Raw genomic sequence first — 22,504 nt, 5'->3', positions numbered from 1 at the left:
CCCCCCCACCACACACACACACACACACACACACACACACACACACACACACACACACACACACACACACACACACACACACACACACACACACACACACACACACACAACTCTCTGATTCACCTCATAGTTATTGCCTTGCATGGCCATAAACCAAATCTCTCTCTGACTCTGATGACTTTTGGGAGAGTTAGGAAACTGAGTCACGTTTTTGATATAACACACTCGACGTGTATCCTGTTGGAGTTTAATAAACCTGCACAAAGGAGAGACAGCTATGCAGAGCCCTTACTCCCACTGACAGTAAACACTTCCTCAGAAATATACAAATTTGAGATAAGAGCTCATCTGCCTTGTTTCTGCACACCGGTGCAGGTTTCCATCTCACTAAGACACATTTTGCATTATTTCTTATGACTATATTTTGCTTTGCAAATGTGTTGTTTGCTTTAGAGGAGGGACAGATGCAGTGACCTTGACCTAATGTTTTACATTTGAATACTCAAGTTGTGGTTTGATGCTGCTGTTTGATGCCAAAGCTACTCTGCTGACATTAGCTTTGTAGAGAAAACGACGATCTTTATCAAACCATGTAGTTTCATGGGCTGTGTTTCACCTTCAAAGAGTAGAGTCTCTTTTCTCAGGAGTTTTTGTAAATGACTCTCACTTTGAATATGTACATTCAAACTTATTTGTCAATGTTGTCATCACTTACTGTCACTTTACTCACTGCTAAAAGATCCATGGCTTGTTCACTTTTAAGCTTTAAAGCTAAATCTATTTTTGTTTCAACAGAATCATAAAAATGAACTCGATTGAACATTTCTAAATAGTTATTTTTAATGCCTGACGTAGGTGTCAAACAGCTTTTTTTTTTTTACATTTTCTGCAGTGAAAATTCACAGTAATGACTTACTGCCTAAAGACATGAATGAATGAATACTTCAGAAAACACAGCGCGCACATGTAGAGGACATGATCAGCAAAGAGTTAGGAGTTTCAGCACGGTTAACAGACGTTACCAAAATCAACACAAACAGACCAATGACCATCGCTCATAGACAGTCTTGGTAAACTGTGTTCTCATTATTTCCCTGATAGCCTCACATGATCATATTTCATCTGAAAACTGAACACCGCCATCTTTCATCCCATGACCAGAGCTGGATACACAACTGTATTATTATCTACTGCTGATGTGTAAAAAAAAAACAGTACAGTAGGAATTACGAGTCTTAGTTATACAGTACTTTATCCACCAATTATTCCTGTGTGAATGAATGAATGAACCAACGTTTGAACCAAAAAAAACAACCAACCAACAAATGGATGAATGATTACATTTGTTTCCTTTGTGTGGTTATTTACACAACCAATCCCACATGGATTCATCCAGACACATTAACTGAAAATCAATCAAAATGTTCTGGGTTGTAATTTACCCAACATCAAATCATGAACCATCCCCCCAAAAATAATAACAATCCAAGAGGTCAGACACAACCAAGACCAACACAGCCCCCATGACACAAACACAAACAAAACATCATGAATAAAATCGACTTCCTCTTAGTCCCATATGATCCAGTAAAAAAACATTAGAAGCAGTCATAGCTGTTCAAATGGTAATCACAGTAATAAGTTGCAAAAAGTTGCAAGTCATTGAATGTCATCCTTGCATGAGGGGCAGATGCTGCCACCAGACTAAAAGACCAAAACTATGATAATAAGAAAATTATTTTTCCAGAGTCCCTTTGTATCTTTGCATTGTATAAACAGTTTTAGATTTCAACGTCACACAAGAGCTTAAGACACAAAAAGTATGAATGTGTATTTTTCTTTGAAGGCCAAGTCTGGCAATGGTGGGAAAATAAAGATATATTTGGTGCCATTGTTAATTGTACCCACAAATTGTGCATGTGGTTGTGCTACAGAGGACTGGGTGATCACATGCACATTTTAGTTTCCTCTCTTTGCTTTTTGTTTCCCCCGTCAAATGTGAAGCTGTGAAGAGGGATACGGGCTGTTACCAAGGTTCAATTGCAGTTTGGTGACATCAATATTTAAGCTGCTTCCGTTGTTAGACATCAATAGTCAAGAATGATAAGAGGTGAACTGCCTTTGTTTGGTGGTTCTGTCTTTCAGCTTTACTACTTCCTACACAGACACACACCCACACACAGGAAAGCCAGGGGGGGTGGGGGTGGAGAGGTGATGGAAGGACGACAAACTCTCGGTGATGTAGCAACCCTGTGGCCCCGCCCCCCTACGATGCTCACGTCGACTTTCAAACATCACACCACTGCTCTGGCACCTCCCTCCTGTCAGCTTCATACAAACTCGTCAGATGAGACTGGGACCTCAGAATATTTTGCTGGCACTCGCCTTTTACGCACAGCCTCAGTGCCCCTCTCTCCATCCGACACAGAGACCTTTTTTTACGCACAGTCACACTTCCTTAGTCATCTGGGTGACTTTTCTTTAGCTGGCAGAGAAGGAGAAAATATAGAGATCAGGACATGTTTGGGATGTGGAGGAGGGGACTCACCGGACTGTCCGCATGGTCCTGTCTACTGATGCTGATTCATTTTGCGTCTCAAGCAGGTAAGAAACGAACGAATTTCCTCGAGAGAGTCTGAGAAGGATGCTCCTGTGTGTCGAAGTTTGCGATGCTGACTTAATGCGGCTGCGCATAGAATATCAAGCGCATTGCAAAAAAAAAACAAAAAAAAAACAATGTTTACGTCTCAAAGTTACAAATTTTAATGTATAATTTTCATTTTGCTGGTTGTATAAAAGTCGCAGTTCTAAATGTTTCCATGTGGCCTTGCAGTGAGCAGGACCGGCGTGAAACCAGGAGCGTCATTTAGCTTCTGACCTTGAGTTCGTTGTACTTTTTCCTCCACTTCATTAATTATATCAAATAACAATCCAGCAACTATTCGATTATAAAGCACTATCGATGACAGCATAGTGAGGTTTACATTTTTGGAATAAATGAATGGAATACGGACCGCGCTCTTATTGGTTCTTTCGCTCTGTAGCGTAAGCGAGCGGCCAATCAGGTTCGTCAGTGCTGCAGGTTTTAATTTCCAGGAGGCGGGACTAAAGGGAAACAGACGGTTGTCAACGAGGAAGGGTGCGGTTACTACTCCATCGGTTTTTCATTATCATCACCCCCCCACCCCCTGCAGCAAATGGGATACGGGAATTGACTTTGTTGTCATAAACTTTTACCACACACATACAGTGTGTAATACGTCATTACAGAGGATATATCTTTATCTTTTTAAAACGTCCTTATAGCCTACAATACTTTTATAAAGTCATTTTATTTCAGTGTTAGTGTTGACACAGTTATCACTACATGCTCTATGGGATGAACTGAAGGGGAACAGGTAGATAAAACAAGTAGAAGATAATACAAACACAATCATATTCATAACTTTGTATTTGTTGGTTTTAAGGTGTGTTAAAGGTGTGCACTACTCTGTCTTCTTCTATTCACTGTCACATACAACCACAATTTAGAAGTGCGTTCATAGAGTATGAAAAGCTTCTTAGAAATAGTCTGTCAAACTGAATGTTCAGCCGATATGTTAAAATTCTGTATTTTTAGTCCATCATCATCATGACTGTTCAGTTTCTGGAGCCGAAGTCTAGTTGAAGGGCGTTTGGCCATAGATTGATTGATAAAGACTATAGAGTAATCATCACAACAGCAGAATGCTAAAATTTGATACGATACTTGTAAAAATCCAACAACAACCATACCTACTACGCTACCATGGCAACGAAAATTAAAGTCCAGGCATCCAACATTAAGTAATTTCTTGTTTTCAATGAGCAAATATTGTGAAGCAAATCTCTGCACGCTGTCTAAATTGCACAAATACAAACGCTTGTCCTCCGCTGCAACTTCTTTGCTCTGTGTCTGTTTGTCAGGGACATAAATGTAACTTTTGCAACTTTATGATACGCCAAAAGGACAAGCTGAACGTCGGTATTTACCGACCTGTGAATTTGAATGGGCCTCGGCTGCTCTTTCTCTTTCTCTTTCTCTTACAGCAGATGTGGGTAAAAATGCGACTGAAGGTCTGTAGGTTTTTTTGAAAGCTTTGGTACTTTTCAATCCTATTGATTAATAAAATAACAGACATATCATCTGGAAACAACCAGTATTGAAAGTAACAAAGCATTGGAACATTTTGCAGACAAGTGTTTTGTATTTTCATACATCTGAAAGGATTGGTGAACATTGACCCTAATGCCCTTTAAGGCCAACAATGTGCTAAGAATTAGGCTTCAGCCCCTGTATGCAGTTGTTCTGGTAATCCCCGTATAATCTCTCCTCATTTTCAGGGTTGAAACTTTTTTTTTTTTACAGTCTGTTGCTCTCACTTCCAGTAATCACATTTATATCTTCTTCTGTGTTATGGGGGAAGTTTAGAGAGCTTATGTTTAGAGGTCTGGCCCTGGTTAGTTTAATGCATTCATTCTGTGTTTAAAATACTCCTGAAATGAGGCATCGCAGGACTCTGAAGAAAGAGGAGCAGGAGGGGGAAAGCCACCAGTCTCTTACCTATGAGAGACTAAACTTTTACTGCAGTGACTCACATTGGGGGGGCGGGGGGCATTACTGTGGAATTTCTTCTATCTATCATTTGGAAATACTTCTGCTGGGGCCTCTCACATTACATACTGTAGCTTTCATTGACGTCTGACTGTGTAGTCAGTATTAAACCGCAGAGGTACGATATCATCATCAAGAGAAAGCTGCAGCAGAAATGTACGGCACTTTGATTTGTCTGCAGATGCTGACCTCATTTTCATGGACTTGCTGTCAAGGCCCTAAATCGAGATTCTTGGCAAGTGGGAATCAAACTGAATTTGGCCACGTTGCCGCCGCAGCAGTATTAATGTATGACCCCAGTGAGCTCTTCTTAAGGAAGTACAGCAGCTTACAGAACCAATGCACTCAAAGATTCAAAGCCTAACTGCTTGTCTTCCTGATGCACATGTATCCTGGTTATTTATTAACTGGACGTTTGAGTCAATAAATGCACCTCTTTCTGAAGGTTCTCGGTGGGTGTGTGTACTGCATTTATACGCCATAAAAAGACAGGAATGCATTGTCATTTGACATCGTCACATGTTGTCACAAAAGGAGGATTGTTGTCACGCCGCGCAGCGATGACAGGCGGCATTCATTCAACAGTTTCTGCTGTCAAACGAGTGTTTGTTTAGCATTTCATCGTTTTTTAAGGCTGCTTGTAGTCACAGTCTGGTGTATGTCCATAGTACCCTCCATGTAAGTGTCACGGCTGGGCGGTTTCCTGGTTGTAGGATTCACACTGCGGTTATAAATAGCACCTGCACGGTTCAGTTTGAGTACACAAGCATCGGAGGCCCTGGAGATACTGTTCAAACACGGCTCGGCACCTGGGGATTGTGGTCTTGTGTTGATCACGGTTTAGCTGTCAGGCGTCTTGTTGTTCGGTTTTAATAATTAAAATGCAGAAAAATCAGGTTTCAAACTTGGTGTTTCATGATGCCTGACAGGGTTTGAAAAGATCAGGATAGGCTAACTGTTTTGTATTTTTGGCCCTATAGCCTTTACTGGATCTGACAGTAAAGAGTGACAGGAAATATAAAGAATAGAGAGCAGGGATGACTTGCATTAATAGTTTAACCCAGGGCTAATGCAGCTTGCACGGCAGCATGGGGGCTTGTTTTAATTACTGAGTTAAATCAACACCCCTTAAATTCTTAATACTCAGGTGAAGAAGTGTAAATTACAAATATCTCCTACATGAGCCTGACATAACCTGGACTTTCCGCCACAGAAGAGACTAAATGCAAAGAATGAAATGGGACCTCCTCTTGCTGAGGGTATTCTTGGGAGGCTTGTGACCCACATGTTGAGGCCGCGGGGAAGATTAGCAGCGGAAAATGAAAACACTGGAAGTCGGAAAGGTCGGCAAGCGCTTGCTTTTGACCTACTTTTGCTCCCTCTTCAAGTGGAATGAATGAGCTGCTCCTTAAAAGGAAAAGAAGGAGCAGGAGCGACAGTGAATTTTACTGTAAATCTATGACCGCATGTCTTGAGGAACAGCTGGAGTCGGCTTTGGAAAACTCTGTTCCTTGAATCCACGCTGGCTGCACGCCTGGCCTCCACTTTGTGTCAGTGATTGTGAATGCCATTTTTTTTTTTTGGTTTCCCTGAAAGCATATGAGGGGGTGTGCACAGGAAGGGCCTGTCGAGATCAGCCAAAGTTCAATAAATGACACCCTGAAAGTTCCCAAGAATAAAAAAAGACAAAGAGTGGATCAAGCTCTCTCACTTCTGTTTCTTGTTTGCACATTTTCAGAGTGGAAGGGAGGTGACTTTTGGCGGGCGAGCCCAGTATTGAGAAATGATTGTCTTCTAATTTCAAAACGAATCCGACCTGTTCTGTGTTTTTTTAAGCTGGCATCCCTCACAGAGACACTCACGTTGACAGACTTCCTCGAGTTCGAGTCTCCGCCTTGGTCCGTTGGTCTCTGTAGTGACACTGTTGTGAGGAATGTCACTCTGGGACCAATCAGCTGCTGGTGGTGTGATTGTTCAACTCCTCCCTTGCTATTGTCTTAAAGGGATAGTCTGGTCATGTCACCGGCCTGCAGGTCACAGGAGGGACAGGAAGGGCAGAGGTGATGGAGGAGGACTCGCACACACAAGCATACACATACTACACACTTCATCATGAGTGGGAATGGCCCGTGTTGATCTCACACGTGTGTGATGGTGACAGGCGGCGTTCACTGAAGTGTTAACGTCTGATGGTTGTGACCTCTGAGCATAAAATATAAGAGGGTCAGACTAAGATTGTCCCACTAGCTCAGACTTTAATCGTTCAGACCAAGCAGTAAAGCTGTCGGCACCTTCATGACTAAAAGATGAGCCTGAGTTCTGTTTCATACCTGCAATGTGTCACGGGAATGAGAACTAAGGTGTGTCTGTGTGTAGGTTAAACCTGCGTTCCTTACATTCATAAAATGTTTGGTTGCTACACCTGAGTTTGCAACTTAAAGCTCCTGTGAGGCGTTTTAGGGGGATTAGGAAACCGACTGAAAGTGATTTATAGCACACTGAATAAACAGCCTTTCTCTTTTACATTTTTTGCATGACAAGAAGTCTTGATGTGTGAGACATATTACTATTTAAAGAATGCAGGATGGCAGGATGAGATCAAAACAAGATTCTACACAGTACAGGACAAAATCTGCAAAGCGATAAGAGTCACTTTTTGTCGACAGGGGGCGCCAAAATCGACACAAAATTAAACTTCCTCACAGGAGCTTTAAGGGAAATCTAAGACGCAAAATTCAAACTAGAAAAACATTTAAAGAAGTGAACAAAATCAACTACAATAAACTAAAATCTAACTAACCTTTTTACGGCTGTGCTTTCCTCCTATTTACATTTTCTTCAGCATATTAATTTCCAATTAACAGCTCATATTTCATCTTTCTTTTTATATTAAATTCGAACTTGAAGTGTCTTAAATCAGTGACAAGAAGGGAAGGTTTCATTGATGTATATGTGGTTTTGTGGGTACGACTACATGTGTTTGCCATTGTCACAATTAAGAAAGATTAAACTATTTATTTTGTGATGAATTACAGGTAGGATCTTCTCTGTCCAAATACTTGAACATTAGTCTCATTATCTTGTTATAAAATGAGTCAGGAAACCACACAGAGTTGTTATCTTCATTTGGTAGCCTGTCTAGGGAAGGGAAGGTGTGACTTTTACACTGTGACTTATCAGAACAGTAGTGTCCTTCAGTCGTCACTTTATGTGTAATTTTCAGTTAAATATTTACCTCACAATGATATCAGCTTCTGTGTTGTCACAAGCTCACGTTCCCACACGTTGCTCATGAGCAGCAAGGGGGAAACTGAGCAGGAAATGCAGATTATTAAAAACAAATCTAAACCTGTATTTTACCAGGAAAACACATCTCCCTGTCTTGTCCAAGATGCAGCACAATGAACAATGTTTCTGACAAACAACGAGCAGCCGAACATACAAATACAAAATAAAACATAATCATAAAACATTAAAAAACTAAAACTAAAAAATGTAAACTGCAAATATTTGTCAAGATCGCCTACAAACGTAAATATATCAGGCAGAAGATCTACAGGTCATTTAACATCTTCTTAAAAGCATCCAATGAGAGAAGGCATTGTTTTGTCCTCGTGTAATACTGAACACTGTTTTTATTTCATCATTCACAGATGCAGCCTTCAACTGCAGCTCCACTCAGTTTAAGTGTGGAAACGACAGGTGCATCACCCAGAGGTGGATTTGTGATGAAACTGATGATTGTGGTGACGGAACCGACGAGCTGCCTGCAACCTGTGGTAAGCTATTTTATCACAACTTAGTATAACCTAAATACATCTGATTGCAACAGTGAATGATTTTCTCTATCCATTACTCTACCAATAACAGTAGCAAAAGATGCACAAAAAATATCGTTTGCAAGAGCTCAAGTTTTTCTATCATTTATGAAAACGATTAGCAGCAACATTATAGATTCTAGAAACAGCATGAAGTTTAGCTTAAAGCTCCTTTGAGGAGTTTTTTGCTGCTTATGAAACAGACTGAATTTAATACTGACGCCTCTTTATGACAAAAGCAAACAGGACCATCAGTGAGAAGATTGATTTTTGTTCTTGATTAAAGTTGCTGCCACCGGATAGGTGTCAGATATGAAAGAAATATCAGCAAGATGCTGAAACCGGCTTTTTTTTGTATTTTTCATGTTTGACTGTTAAAATTAAGAAGAAGAATTTATTTGTGAAAACATTACTAACACATTTAAGAATCAACATAGAGATAATAGGTAGCACTTTATCCACATGTAGCCCCTGATCTGTCAGAAACCAAAAATAACCTCACAGGAGCTTTAAGAATTAAAGGAAAATAATCATCTATCATTATCAGAATTTATCTTTTTTTTATGAATAACTAACCATAGTTTTGATGAATATGAAGTGAAACTAAAAAATGAAAAGGAGCTTTTATTTGTGCTTGAACATTTGACCTCTTTACCTGTTTATAACACAAAATCATCAGCAGCAGCAGTCACCACCGTTAACCACTCAATAATAAATTCAAAACAGAAGTTTACTGTAGTTAATGATTGATCAGTATTACAATGTACTCTGTCCGAAATCACAAGACATATCTCTTCATGATTAATAAACTAACTTGTGTCACACTTTCTGTTTCTGTCCTCAGCAACCAAAACTTGTCTGCCGTCAGAGTTCAACTGTGGAGCTCCCCTGAACCAGTGTGTACCCGGGAGCTGGCACTGTGACGGCAAGGCCGACTGTAAGAATGAGGCCGACGAGAAAAACTGCAGTAAGTTTTTGAAATAAATTATTCACATCATAAACATGAACACAAAAAAAATCAGTCAAAATATATAACTAGGGCTATTGATTGAAAAATTAGGCTACTTCAACTTTAGCATCTAAGTCAACAAAGAAACAAATTCATGTCAAGGTAGCATGTCATGGTGTTATAACAATAAAGTATTTGACTGTTGTTGAAATGAACATTAGATCCATTAAGCTAACTAGCTCTAACGTTGACATCTCATTAACTCCTTTATTCTACCTCTCCTGTCTCTCCACAGCGGCCAAACAATGCAAAGCTGGCGAATTTCAATGTGCCAATGGCCAGTGTGTTTCCCCCAGCTTTGTTTGCGACGGGGACAACGACTGTTCGGACGGCTCAGACGAGGTTTCCTGCCCTAAACCCTCCTGCAGCTCTCGCTCCTTCCAGTGCCACAACTCTGTGTGTGTGCCGGCCCTGTGGCGGTGTGACGGAGACGAGGACTGTGCCGATGGGTCTGACGAGTGGCCAGAGAACTGTGAGGGACGGTCGCCTGTGAAGAAGGCAATGGCCTGCGGCGCCCATGAGTTTCAGTGTACGAGTGGAGATTGCGTCCACAGCAGCTGGAGGTGTGACGGAGGCATGGACTGCCTGGATCGATCGGATGAGGTCAACTGCAGTGAGTTGGCATTCTTGGAATCTTTATCATTCCCAACGTAAAAGATTTGCAGCAAGTCTTTTATCTTATCCCACTTCCAGTTTGTTCCTGTCTCCTCTTGTTGCCTCTCTCTCTCTTCATGTTGTAATCAATTTGTCTTCTTTTTCTTTTTAAGGTCAATCCACTTGTGGTCCAGATCAGTTCCAGTGTAATGACGGCACCTGTATCCATGGCAGCCTCCAGTGCAACAGACAGCTCGACTGCAGGGACCTCAGTGATGAGATTGGCTGCCACACAGGTAAAACAAAGAAATGCATTCTTGTTTCACAGTTCAACAGTATTAAATCAAGCAACAACCACCGGTGTTGAAAAATGAAGCCAATTCAAAAGCGCAAACGAGTGCAGTTCCTAGACTGTCCACTTGAGGCTTTTTGCAAATGCAAGGGAATCCCCATAAGGTCTCATGTTAAAATACCCATTTGTACAGCAGAATTATGTTTACAATCTGGTCTGAAAATGGTTTTGGTGTGGGTGATTTAAAAATTGAAATGTTTCCATTGTGAATTTATTTAGGCTCACAGTTATGCGTAATTAGGGGCGTGGTTGATTTGACTGACAGGTGGGGGGCGTTGTAGCTGTTTGCCAGGAGGCTAAAGCAGGGGGCTTTAGCTCTTAAAGCTCTACCTCTTTGGCCGTTACTGAGTGATTGAAGTTTAAGTGGGGGTTGCATTTCCAATGAAGCGACGGCCGTTGTTCTGCAAAACGCCTCCTCAGAAACCAAAGGATGACGTCACCGATACTCAATGATAAAAACGCTTATCTTTTACTGAATGCCCATGTTAAAAGTCTGATTAAAGCAGTTTTAGACCACTGGGTTACAATTGAATTCTGTTCCTTTCTGCAGATAACGTATGTGAAGGCCCCACCCTGTTCAAGTGTAAAAGTGGGGAGTGTATCAGCATGGAGAAGGTGTGCGACAAACAGAGAGACTGCAGGGACTGGTCTGATGAACCTGTCAAAGAGTGTGGTAAGTTAAGTCTTATTTCAGAGTGTCAGAGTTTGGGTATACACTCAATACGCTCCATGTCTACTCAGAACTACATCCCAGCCAGGAAAATGTGACAAGGGCAGTTAGCTAAGGAGCCTCGGCCGAGTGGCCCAGATAGTTAGTGGTTTGAAAGAGTGACTTCATTGTCGATTTGAGCTACCACTAGGAAAATAGATGTTATGGATACGTTTTGAAGGGTCTGTGTATCTGCGTCTCCACAGGCAACAACGAGTGTTTGATCGAAAAAGGCGGCTGCTCCCAAATCTGCAACGATCTGAAGGTCGGATACAACTGCTCGTGCCATCCTGGATACAGACTGAATATGGACCAGAAAACCTGTGAAGGTGAGAGGAGCAAGTCTCAAATATTCAAATTGAGTCAATTTCAAATGGTAGGCTGAGATCAACTCTGTGACATCGACGTGTCATTTTTTAACAATCCTTGACTTTGTAAGAAAAGTTCTGCTAGCTTTTAACCACACTCCTGTTCTTCCACCTGCAGACATTGATGAATGTGCTCAGCCCGATACATGCAGTCAGATCTGCATCAACCTCCCTGGCTCCTACAAGTGTGATTGTGAGATGGGCTACGAGATTGACCCTATGAGCAAGACGTGCAAGGCTGAATCAGGTATAACGTTGAAAGAAAACCTCACTCCATGTTTGTCCCATCTGAAAACTGACCAATGACATTTCGAAAAGATTTGTATGACTGTGTGAAAATGTTTTCTTCACATATTTTCTTTGTCATCCAGGCACTGTGCCCACACTCTTCTTCACCAATAGACACGAGGTGAGGAAGATGACGGTGGACCGAACCGAGTACGTCCGTCTGATCCCCCAGTTGAAGAATGCGGTGGCTCTGGACATGGACATGCCTAACAAGATAATCTTCTGGTCTGACCTGTCCCTGAAGAAAATCTACAGGTTAGAGAGACTAACACTTTCTGGATCTCTTTTTCTTTGGATGAGTTTTCACAAGATATTACCATTAAGCTCAAACTGCAGCAGAAAGCATCAATATCTCTGAAGCACATTTGACAAGATCCCAGTCTAGTCATGTACAATAAGACTGCTATGTAAAACGGATTGCAGATAGAGCAACCTACTAATGCCTAACATAAAATTCTGAAATCCTTTTCTGCCTCTCAACAGCGCCAAATTAGAAGTTGCCGGTAGTTCCTCTTACCACACTGTAGTAATTGGCAGTGGGATTGAGGCGCCAGAAGGCATTGCGGTGGATTGGATCCATGGCAACATTTACTGGACTGACAGCAATTTAAAGACCATCTCTGTGGCAACGACAGACGGCAGCAAGAGGAAGAGCTTGATCACAGAAAACCTGGACAAGCCAAGAGCCATCACAGTCGACCCCGTAAAAAAGTGAGCAGAGTTTCAAACTAGTTTGGAGATGTTTCAACACATCAGAATTAACTTGATATTTTTTTATGGAAGTCTTTGGCTCATAGTTTCCTGATTTTCTGTTTTCTTTAGCTTTATGTATTGGACAGACTGGGGTGAGCAGGCCAGGATAGAGAAGAGTGGATTGAACGGAGCAGATCGCATTACCTTGGTCAGCGAGAACATAGTGTGGCCCAACGGCATCACCCTTGGTAAGAGATCATGGATGAGCTAGATGGAAAGCAAAAACTTCCATTCAAACTTTGTTATGGGCACACCGTTTTTAAAGTCAGCCAAATATTCAATTTTTTGTGTTTTTCCCCCCCTCATTGGACAGATATGGTCAACCAGCGTCTGTACTGGGTGGACTCCAAGTTGCACACCCTGTCCAGTGTTGATGTCAATGGAGGGACTCGACACACTCTCATTTACAGCGAGGAAACACTCACCCATCCCCTCGCTCTGACTGTGTTTGAGGTTAGTGAGGAAGTCAATGAACTTCTTTTTGTCAACAGCTTCGAGATAGTATTTGTTATGAATTGGTGCTAAACAAATAAAGATTGATTGATTGATTGATTGATTGAATGTATGCCCACATGAGGAAAAAATAATTAGGTTAAAGGTGTTAGGTTCATGTCATCAAAATGACCATTTAATGGATAGTTGCATTAAACTTTGTTATAACATGTGGTAGGAAACATTAACATAATCACAATGGAAAATATGATCCCATTCAGACCACTCAATTCCAGTTCCAGAGTTATCCAGCTGAAATGGTTTAGAAGTATTAAGCGCCGAGTCTGCACTTTATTTCCCATAAATTTGGATCAGTTGAGCTAATTCCTAATCAGACTTTAGAATTAATCCACTGGTGTTTTTAAGGAAACTGAAAATTAATGGAACAGAAGAATGTTTTTAATCAGGTGGCATTTCTCTTTTCAACAGGAGAAAGTGTTTTGGACGGACATGAGCAACAGTGCTGTTTTTAGTGCCAACCGCCTGACAGGAAAGGACATCACCAAGCTGGCAATGGACCTGGTCCAGCCAGAGGACATCGTAGTGTACCATAACCTCAAGCAGCCAATTGGTACAGAAACACTACTTATTCTAAGAGCTATTTTCAAAAACAAAATGTTTCCAAAGCCATATATTGATTTCTAATGCTCTTGTTTACCTTTCTCTTGCAGGTAGAAACTGGTGCAGAGAGAGTAACAATATTAACGGAGGTTGTGAGTTTCTGTGCCTCCCTGCCCCGGTGATTAACCAGCGCTCTCCCAAATTCACCTGCGCCTGTCCTGACAACACGACCATGCGACCTGACATGAAGAAATGCGTGGCATGTAGGTGTCCCCTGTACATGGAACTACATAAATACATACCCCATAAATCTAACCTGAAAACTTGCAATGATGTTAATATTTTCTATCTCTGCAGCCTCAGTCGTCCCTCCTGCTGAGAGAAGAACTGTTGCACCACTGCCACCCAAAGAACCAACAAAAGCCCCCAAGCCCATTGAGTCTCTCCCTACTACATCAGCAACTACAACTACCATCAGAGCTACCAAAAAACCTGAGAGCGCCCCATCCAGCCAACCCACACTGAGCACACAGCAACCTGTCGAAGGTGCTCAAGGTATGGGGATGAATTTCTGATAACTGCTCTTTAAAAGCTGTTTGATAAATAATCTGCTGCTTGTTGAATTAAGTGGTAACCTTTAAATACTAGAATGCTCTTAATTCAAATGGTGAGGATGTTGAATATACAACTCCATTGTTAGCATGCTGAGGTTAGCATTTAGCTTAAAGCATCACTGTCCATAAGTACGGCTTCAAAGAGTAGCATAGCTGCTACCCATGATGTGTTTAGTTTCACCAGCGAGGTAACTGCTACATAGTGGTATTGTTTCTGCAGTGTAGTGTTACTCAGTCTAGAGTATATTATGTTTCAAAAGAACATGTTAACAACTCTCTCTGTGACAGAGTTGTATATGAAGATTAACATCACACTCACATATGTACAGTTGACAGACAAAATGGTTACAGCCAACAGCTGGTTAGCTTAGCATAAAATCTGGAAAAGTCTTGCACAAATGTAACAAGCTCCGTCTTCCAGACCCTCAAAAGCACATGAATAAAATCATACTCCCATTTCAAAGTTGGGGTTCTACAGGGGTCACTTCTTGGCTTGGTGACATCTCAGACTTTCCACCTAACTGTCTTTAAACTGTAGCTTAGATAATAATCATTGTAATAAATTAAGAATTATATGAAATTCATAATTATAAAAAAATGTTTCCTCTTCTCTCTTAGGTAAAAAAATAGCAGCTTTGCCCGAAGAAGCCCCTTCAGCCCACCCTGTTGCTCTCTACATTGTTTTGCCAATGGGTAAGTTTGACATTCAGGTCTTCGTGGCCTAACTCGTGAGCACACGCAGCCTAAAGAGCTCTTTAATCTAAAAACATTATCAGGGATTCTTTATCAATGACCTTCAACTCATCTTTGCTTTGCAGCGATGCTGGCCCTGCTGGTCTTTGGAGCAGTGTTGCTTTTAAGACACTGGCGTCTGAAGAACACCAACACTATTCACTTTGACAATCCAGTGTACCAGAAAACCACAGAGGACGAGCTCCACATATGCAGGAACAGCTCTGAGGGATATGTTTATCCTCAGGTATGTCCACTTAGATACCAAGTAACTTTGCTTATAGTTAAATATAGTATCTGAAATGATATGCATGTCACTTAACAAGCTATGCTAATTTAATGTTACATGTTTTTTCTTGCAGAGGCAAATGCTGAGCATGGAGGACATGGATGTGGCATAACCCAAAGACACTGAAGACACTACATTTGTTTAAAAGTGATTTTTCTTTCCCCCGCTAACTTGAAGCAACAAAGGCCATTACTTCTACTTCTGCTGCTGCTGCTGCTGCTGCTGCTTAACAGCTCCTCCCCTCCCCCTGGTGACCTCATTTTGTGGCTTATGTTTCTGACCTCAGCACTGTGCCGTCCACGTCTGAAGAAGGAACTGCACAAAAAAAAAAGAGAAAAAAAGTATAAACTTGACTTGAGTAACTGCTGGAAGCTTTTTAGTTTGGCCACGAGCTGGTTTTAAATGAAGAACTAATGCATCGTCTCCGAAGACGATGATCCCGATCCTGGAGCTATGACATTATCTAAACATCCTGATACTTAACATAAAGATCAGATGTTTGTGAATTTAACAACTAACACACAGTCTCAGCAATGACTTAAACCACACAAGTCAAACATTGTGCAAGTTTAACTTGAATACCTTTATGTCTTAAGACTCCCGTGTGCCTTCAGACCACACTCTAACAATTTAGTGAAGTCTCTTAGACAAATGCCTTATTGACCCCACAAACTTTGAATCAGCTTCTGTGGTAGTAAATACCGTCAGATGTGATTGCCTTCATTGTCGCACATGCTTGTGTCATTGTGATTTTCTTTTTCTTCATGGTAGTTGCACGTTTTGTTGGCTCCCACACGAGTGGCATTTGTCTTTACTATCATCTGTCATTGTCCGTCTGAGTTGTGGTTCTCATTTAAATCAGTGCTTTTACCTTTCAAACACGTAACATGTTAAGAGTGTGGAGAGTCACCGATGGTTTACATATTGTACGTGAAAAAACGCTGCTGGGTTTTCTGAAGTCAACCAAAATGAAGAAAAAAACTTTTTTTTTTTGAACAAAGAAAGTGAAGTGAAGATGTGGTTGTAGATGATTACTTATATAAAAAAACACTGTAAATAGTTCCTGTAAATACTTTGTAAAACACTCTTTTGTTCAGTCTTGTGTTGCATTTTTAAATTTGTAAATTGAAGTTTGAATTATTGTAAATATGTAAAAGATTCTTTTATTTATTTTTGGAAATACTTGACAGATAATTTGTCACTATTGTCATCTTGATCTCATGATCCTCATGCTACAAAGAACTTTCATGGTGAATTGCTTTTGTTCCTTCAATACCTGTCCAATGTACACGTTGTACAGCTGTTATTTATCTTATACTCAATCAGATCTTTTGGACACCTGCTCAGTTGTTTTTTATTTAAAGTACTGCAAGATAGTGGTTGACTTTTTACAATGTTTCAGAAGAAATACTGACGAGGTTTTCTTTCTTCCTTACACTTTTGTTCCAGTGATCAGTCACATTATTTATTTTGCTTTTGCCTTTCTGTTAGTTTGACGTCATGTTTTCACTGTGACATTAAGGCACATATGAAGGTGTTTCAAAGCAGGATGTTCTCTGCCACAGCAAAATGTACGTAACGATAAAGATTGATGCACAGCAGCCTGCTTGTCGACGCACATTGCCGTGTTTTGTTTTTGGTTGTATTGTTCTTTCTTTTTTTAAATAAAATAAATAATCTTTACCTATTTCTCTGTTTATTGGGAGTTGGACTGTGACAAAGCTTAACGGTGAGATTAGAGAAATAAAACCTTGAATGTCGAATAATGATATTACATCAGGGCTTGAGATAAGAACTGATTTAAGCACAAACTGTTTCGCAGAGCCGTCCAGTGATCAAGCTCGTTACAAACACTTGGCAAAACAAATGTCCATGACACCTGTTCATGTTGCCAGGAAACGCTGCCATGGCATCTATCTACTGAACAACACTAAAATGCAGGCAGGCTGGATGAGTGCTTTATGTAATCACCATCAGACTCTCGTTCTTATTCTCTGCCCTTATCGAAAGAGCAGATCTGTTTTTGCATGATGAGGAATCTTATGTTCCTGTTTCAAAGCCAGAACAAATAAATGCGACTCCTGTCATACGATCTAAAGTCTTTTTTAAATTAAATTCAACTTCAACCTACATTCATTACAAGACACAGACGAAGAAGAAGATGAAGCTGTTCTGTTTTTAAACACGAAACAATTATGGGTTAACCCCTAACCCTAACCTTCACCCAGTTCATTGGATAGTCCCAAGAAAAAGACAGAAAGGTGTTTTATTTTCTAAATGACTAGAACTCTCATGGCTGAAGGATTGTAAAGTATGTCACAAGTTTCCTTAACACCTTACAATCAGTGTCTAAAGTTTATCATATCATAAAATCAAATGATGTGAAAATAAGTTAAAAAAAATGTAACACAAGTCAGTGTAGAGAGAAGTATCAAATGATATGAGGACGATGTTAAACAGAAGAATATGGCACGACACACCCATAAAATCTAACGACCAGCAAACATCCTCTCGCTAATTTAATAAACCTCCTCCATAATTCATGTTAATAGCGGTCATCGCTGTAAAAATGAAAGCCCCGGCTGTGCTCTGTCTGCCACAGTGAAGCAGAGTGCAGAGGGGGGAGGACTCAGAGGAAGCATCAGTGACGCATTAACAAAAACTGGGAAGTAATTTATCAAATTACAGCAACGCTTACAGAGAAGAAAGGTCAATTAATATTGCTCAAAATTAAGAATAAAATCACAATGAGTCATTACAAACAGTTTATATATTTATAAATATTCAAGTAGGCTATGTGTTTGGTTGAGTGCTTGCATCACTAAGTACCCAGGGGAACAGGACTTCATTAGCTTTGTAAATGTTTCATAAGATTGTTGTCGAATGTGATCATCTGGCTGATCATTTTTCTAAATGCTTTCTCATTTAACCCAGTTGTGTTCTAAAACGTCCTACCTACGTTTTATGCTTATCTCAACCCAGTAACAATATGCAACATTAGCTAGCTTGTGAACTAATTCCACTCAGGTATGACTTGGTTGGCAAATTGGCCAGGGGGCCGTTTTAAAAAAGACCTCAGCACATATTATTAAAAAGTTACGGGCTAGCCTTTGCTTAGTTGCTGGCCAACTTCATTGCTAGCTAAATGGGATCTAATTGGGTGTGTTAACTAGCTAACATGCCAAAGTACTGTAACAGCTAACGTGGCTAATGACCTTCCTGTATTTGAGGGGAATAAGGGTTAGGTTTAACAAACAATAAAGAGTAATAGCTATTGGAAACAAAGCAAAGAGCTAACCTGATGCTCGGTAATCTTGCTCAGTCTATGTTGTGGCTCATGGCGAGTATGCTAACTTGTGCCTACAGAGTGTGACAAGCTTAAGTGAGCAAAATCATGCTGCCCTCAGCGTATTTAATTGCCACGGGTTAAAGACACGCTCTGCATGATACTTTTAAATCAAGCTGCAACCCCTGGTGTTGAAAAATTAAGCCAATGCGGAAGTGCAAAAAAACTGCAGTTCCTCGAGTGTCCACTAGAGGCTGGTTGCAAAAGCCAATGAATCCCCATTAGGTCCCATGTTAAAATGCTATTTTTAGAGCATGAATAAACATGTTCACAACCTGTTTAAAAAGCTAATTTCTTTATAAGTACACTGTAAAGGAAATGCATTATTTTTACAACTCATCTGTTTTGATTTTTTTTAAGTCTAAGAGTTATTCATACATTTGCTTAAATAGGGGCGTGGCTGAGTTTACAGACAGATGACTCGCCTCCATCTTTTTGCCTGTTTCTAGATTGATTGACACTCAGGTGGAGATTGTATTTTCAATATGGCAACCTGCATCGTTTGGCTTCGAAACTCTTCCTGCATTATCACTGAGACTACGTCCATGTCTTTAACCGTCTATGGTTTAAATATGGAAGCTATCATTAGAGATTACTGCACTGAACACTTTAAAATCACACTAAGACTGTGATGTTGTTTTTGAACATTTTAACCTTTTTTTTCTAATGCAAAAATCTTTAACGGTACACAGTGGGTTTTAAAAATCATTAAATGATAATTAAGCGCCTTTATGTCTTTAGGACCTTGAGTTGTGGATGATATGCTTTTACTACTTTTTAATGCCAGACTTATAAAATCTTTGTGTGTGTGTGTGTGTGTGTGTGTGTGTGTGTGTGTGTGTGTGAAGGCTGTCTTTGACGTCAGCGGCAGGCCCTGCAGGGACACGCTGCACTGCCCTCACTGTATTTCACTGGGAAGCTGGAATGCTGTCAGGACTGAGGAGCCACATTCCTGAGTGCAGGACTCCACACCCAACAGCATCACATCTGCACCAGGGACAAACCATGTCCTGAAGTGTACATCTATTTCTATTTTATTATTTTTGACATTATAAAACATAATCGTTCTTCAAACAGTACTGGGACTTATTGCATGTAATTGCTTTCCATCACTAGCAGCATTGTCTTTTTATTGTTTGCCATTGAAAGCTAACGAGCCTGAGTATCATTGTATGCAACACCCATGAGGCAATCAGCAGAGATACGTACACCTGAGGCTAGGTGACAGATGACACTTGTCCTCTGCTATGCGTTCTGTCATCCATATCCTCTCCTCACCTCATTATTTACATATGGACATTGTCCATCTATTGGCCAGCTGTTTGGAAATGGGTGGAGTTTTATGTCACACCACTAAGAGAAAGGGAGTGTCTTCGAAAAAAATTGACAGCAGTGGGTGGAGGGGGAGGGTAAGAGATACTCCCCTGTCAGGTTACCAAACAAACCACCAACCGATAGCATCACTATGCTGTTTGGTGTCTACCTGACAACCTGCAGGCCAAACACAGCATCCATAGCTGCAGGAGTCAGCAGGAGGACGCAACTGATACCTTGTACTGTTCTTCATGATGCACTTTATTGCAATAAACAGAAAACTGAAGATTGCATTAAGGTATCGGTGAAAGGAGGTGAAAGTCAAAAGTAACTCTGTTGGGTTTCCTGTATCGGTTACAAGACTAGCGCCAACAATCACGGTGGAGGCATGTTCACAGGAAGTTTCACAAATATCTCTGTCGCTCTGAGGCTGCATGCTGCTGCTCAAACTCTGAGGATGACACACAATACAGTTAAAAGTTTTCTTTCTCATAGCACCTTCACATTAGACTGATGCCACCAAATATTCAGTCTCATGGTGTTTTCACAGATTCACAAAACGAGTGCCAGTGCCTAAGCTAGCACCAGTTCTTTATGTTTCCACAGCCAAAGAACTGGCTCTGTGCCAGAAAAACCAGTTCCAGAGTAGCACCAACACTTAGATCAGAGGTCGGGGCAGGATTATGGTGACCAAAATAGAAGCAAGCAAAACTTTCTTGTGACCACCTCAGGGAAAGACCTGTTTACGTTTATTAGGTATAAACTTCAGAGACTTTGTCATCACATACACTTCGTTATGACCTGAATTATACCGTTTTAAAACACTTCTGCGAGTTGCATGCCATTCACGGCAGGGGTGCATCTCTCTGAATAACGCCGGTATGCCAGGCGACCGGGGCTCTGAACTCTGCGATGGCGACCGGGGAGTGTTTGGAAGCGATGGCGGAGGAGAACGGCATTTTGCTACAAACGTCCTCAGTTACTCTGCGTTGTTTTTTTGTGTGTGTGTGTGTGTGTGTGTGTGTGTGTGTGTGTGTGTGTGTGTGTTCGTAGCTGTCCCAGGTTGGTGTCTGACTTTAGAAATTGTTCCTGCCACTCTTCACTACTGTGTCGAAGTAAAGTCAGAAACTGTACACAAAAAAACACATTACTTAAAAAAAACTTCAAAAATGGCTGATTTATAGTTTTGATAGATCTTCTTCTTTCTATTGATATAAGAAAAAAAATACTAATGTTAACCTCCATATCAACAATATAAATCCTGTAGTATCCTACCATAAAACTTTTAAACTGGAGTTTTGATTGGCTATCTTTAAGATTAACGACTTCTGTGAAATATGGTTTGGTGTTACTGAGTGTTATTACACCACAAAGACAGATAGTTCACTGGACCATCCATCTGAAGCTCTACTTCTTTCTCACTGTGGTTATCCTTTTGGAGCTAACATTTATCATCTTTAGATCACTGCTGTTAAGGGATGCAATCAAAAAGGCTGATATTTTTGTCCATAGTTTGAGAAAAAATAAATGATTTCTACAATCACTCCCCAAAACTTAAGTTGGTATGTATGAATTCCTAACTTACCCAAAAACATCTAAATATATATTTTTTATGCTACTTGTTAGTTTGAGTTTCTTTCTTACATTTTGATACCAAGACTGCTGTTTCCATAATCCATCACTGATTATTGCTCATGTCTTCAGCTAACATGCATTACATTTCCAAAGGGTTGAATGTTACGATAACAATGTAATCTCTACGTTTACAGTCAAAAGGGAACTCTCCGTCTATACCTTTAAAGTAGGTGAAATACGGTGCAAAGTCGAGCTGCGTCAGTAAGAAGAAGAAAAGTCTCGTGTTTTCATTTTGTCCGACTGCTGAAGTGTTCCCATATGTTTGTGTTGGAACCCAGCCACTATAGGGGGCTCCTGTATAATCCAGATCACATGGACCAGAGAGAGAGAGAGAGAGAGAGAGAGAGTCAGACTTCATGTAGAGCAAAGATAATGTTTACATTCAGAAGAAAACAATCCTCCTGAGGACGACTATTAAAATATTTGTAGACACTAAACCTGACTGGAAAAATGCAGACAAACTGGGGAAGTGGGTCAAATGTCCAGGACTGTATAGAAACGGTCAAATAAGCAAAGCGTCTTTTAAAAAAAACAGCTGGAATAATGTTTTATGATAGGCTCAAAATAACTCATATCCTGTGTGAAGACGGCATGTTTAAGGAGTGGCTCTCTAATTTATAGCTATACGATGCTCATGTGGCATTAGATAAACAGAGTCCAGATAAGGAGAGCAGAACCAGTATGGACAAAAGGAGGGTAATATAGTAAAAAGTCTGATCTCCATCTGGCCCCAAGAGGCAGACAGAGGTACAGGGCGAGGCTGAGATCTGGGGTATTAAACCACACAGAGAGGCCAAAGGGAAAAAAAAAGGGGGGGGGGGGGTAATACATGGAGATCTTGTAGAGCGAGGTTTATGGCTTAAGGAGCTCCTCAAGCATGTGATCGGCAAGTGTTTCTGTAACCCTGAAGCCAGACCTGCAGGCCACACGCTCTCAGAAAGAGCAGAGGTGTACTTCTCTGGGTAATAAATACCCTCTACAAACAAGAGGCATTGGT

The 22,504-nt window shown here is 40.7% G+C and overlaps 1 protein-coding gene across 1 annotated transcript; it reads left to right on the top strand.

The window, feature by feature from the left end:
• The first annotated feature begins 2,337 nt into the window (after positions 1-2,337).
• On the top strand, positions 2,338-16,247 carry ldlrb (low density lipoprotein receptor b). Its single transcript, XM_061060720.1, has 18 exons — positions 2,338-2,604; positions 8,287-8,412; positions 9,296-9,418; positions 9,696-10,073; positions 10,228-10,350; positions 10,957-11,079; positions 11,322-11,444; positions 11,602-11,730; positions 11,855-12,026; positions 12,255-12,482; positions 12,594-12,712; positions 12,838-12,977; positions 13,446-13,587; positions 13,688-13,840; positions 13,935-14,132; positions 14,810-14,884; positions 15,010-15,170; positions 15,286-16,247. The coding sequence occupies exons 1-18, from the start codon at positions 2,520-2,522 to the stop codon at positions 15,322-15,324; spliced, it is 2,637 nt and encodes an 878-aa protein (XP_060916703.1). The 5' UTR covers positions 2,338-2,519; the 3' UTR covers positions 15,325-16,247.
• The last annotated feature ends 6,257 nt before the right edge of the window (positions 16,248-22,504 follow it).

This window comes from Labrus mixtus, chromosome 2, assembly GCF_963584025.1.
Source record: "Labrus mixtus chromosome 2, fLabMix1.1, whole genome shotgun sequence".
NCBI lineage: Eukaryota > Metazoa > Chordata > Actinopteri > Labriformes > Labridae > Labrus > Labrus mixtus.
This window is presented reverse-complemented; position numbering and strand designations above follow the sequence as displayed.

Bases quoted from the DNA above. Each gene is read 5' to 3' on its own strand.
- ldlrb (XM_061060720.1), top strand. From the start codon at position 2,520: ATGTTTGGGATGTGGAGGAGGGGACTCACCGGACTGTCCGCATGGTCC. The intron at 12,483-12,593 runs GTGAGCAGAGTT...TGTTTTCTTTAG, and splicing joins ACAGTCGACCCCGTAAAAAA to CTTTATGTATTGGACAGACT. The intron at 13,588-13,687 runs GTACAGAAACAC...TTTCTCTTGCAG, and splicing joins TAACCTCAAGCAGCCAATTG to GTAGAAACTGGTGCAGAGAG.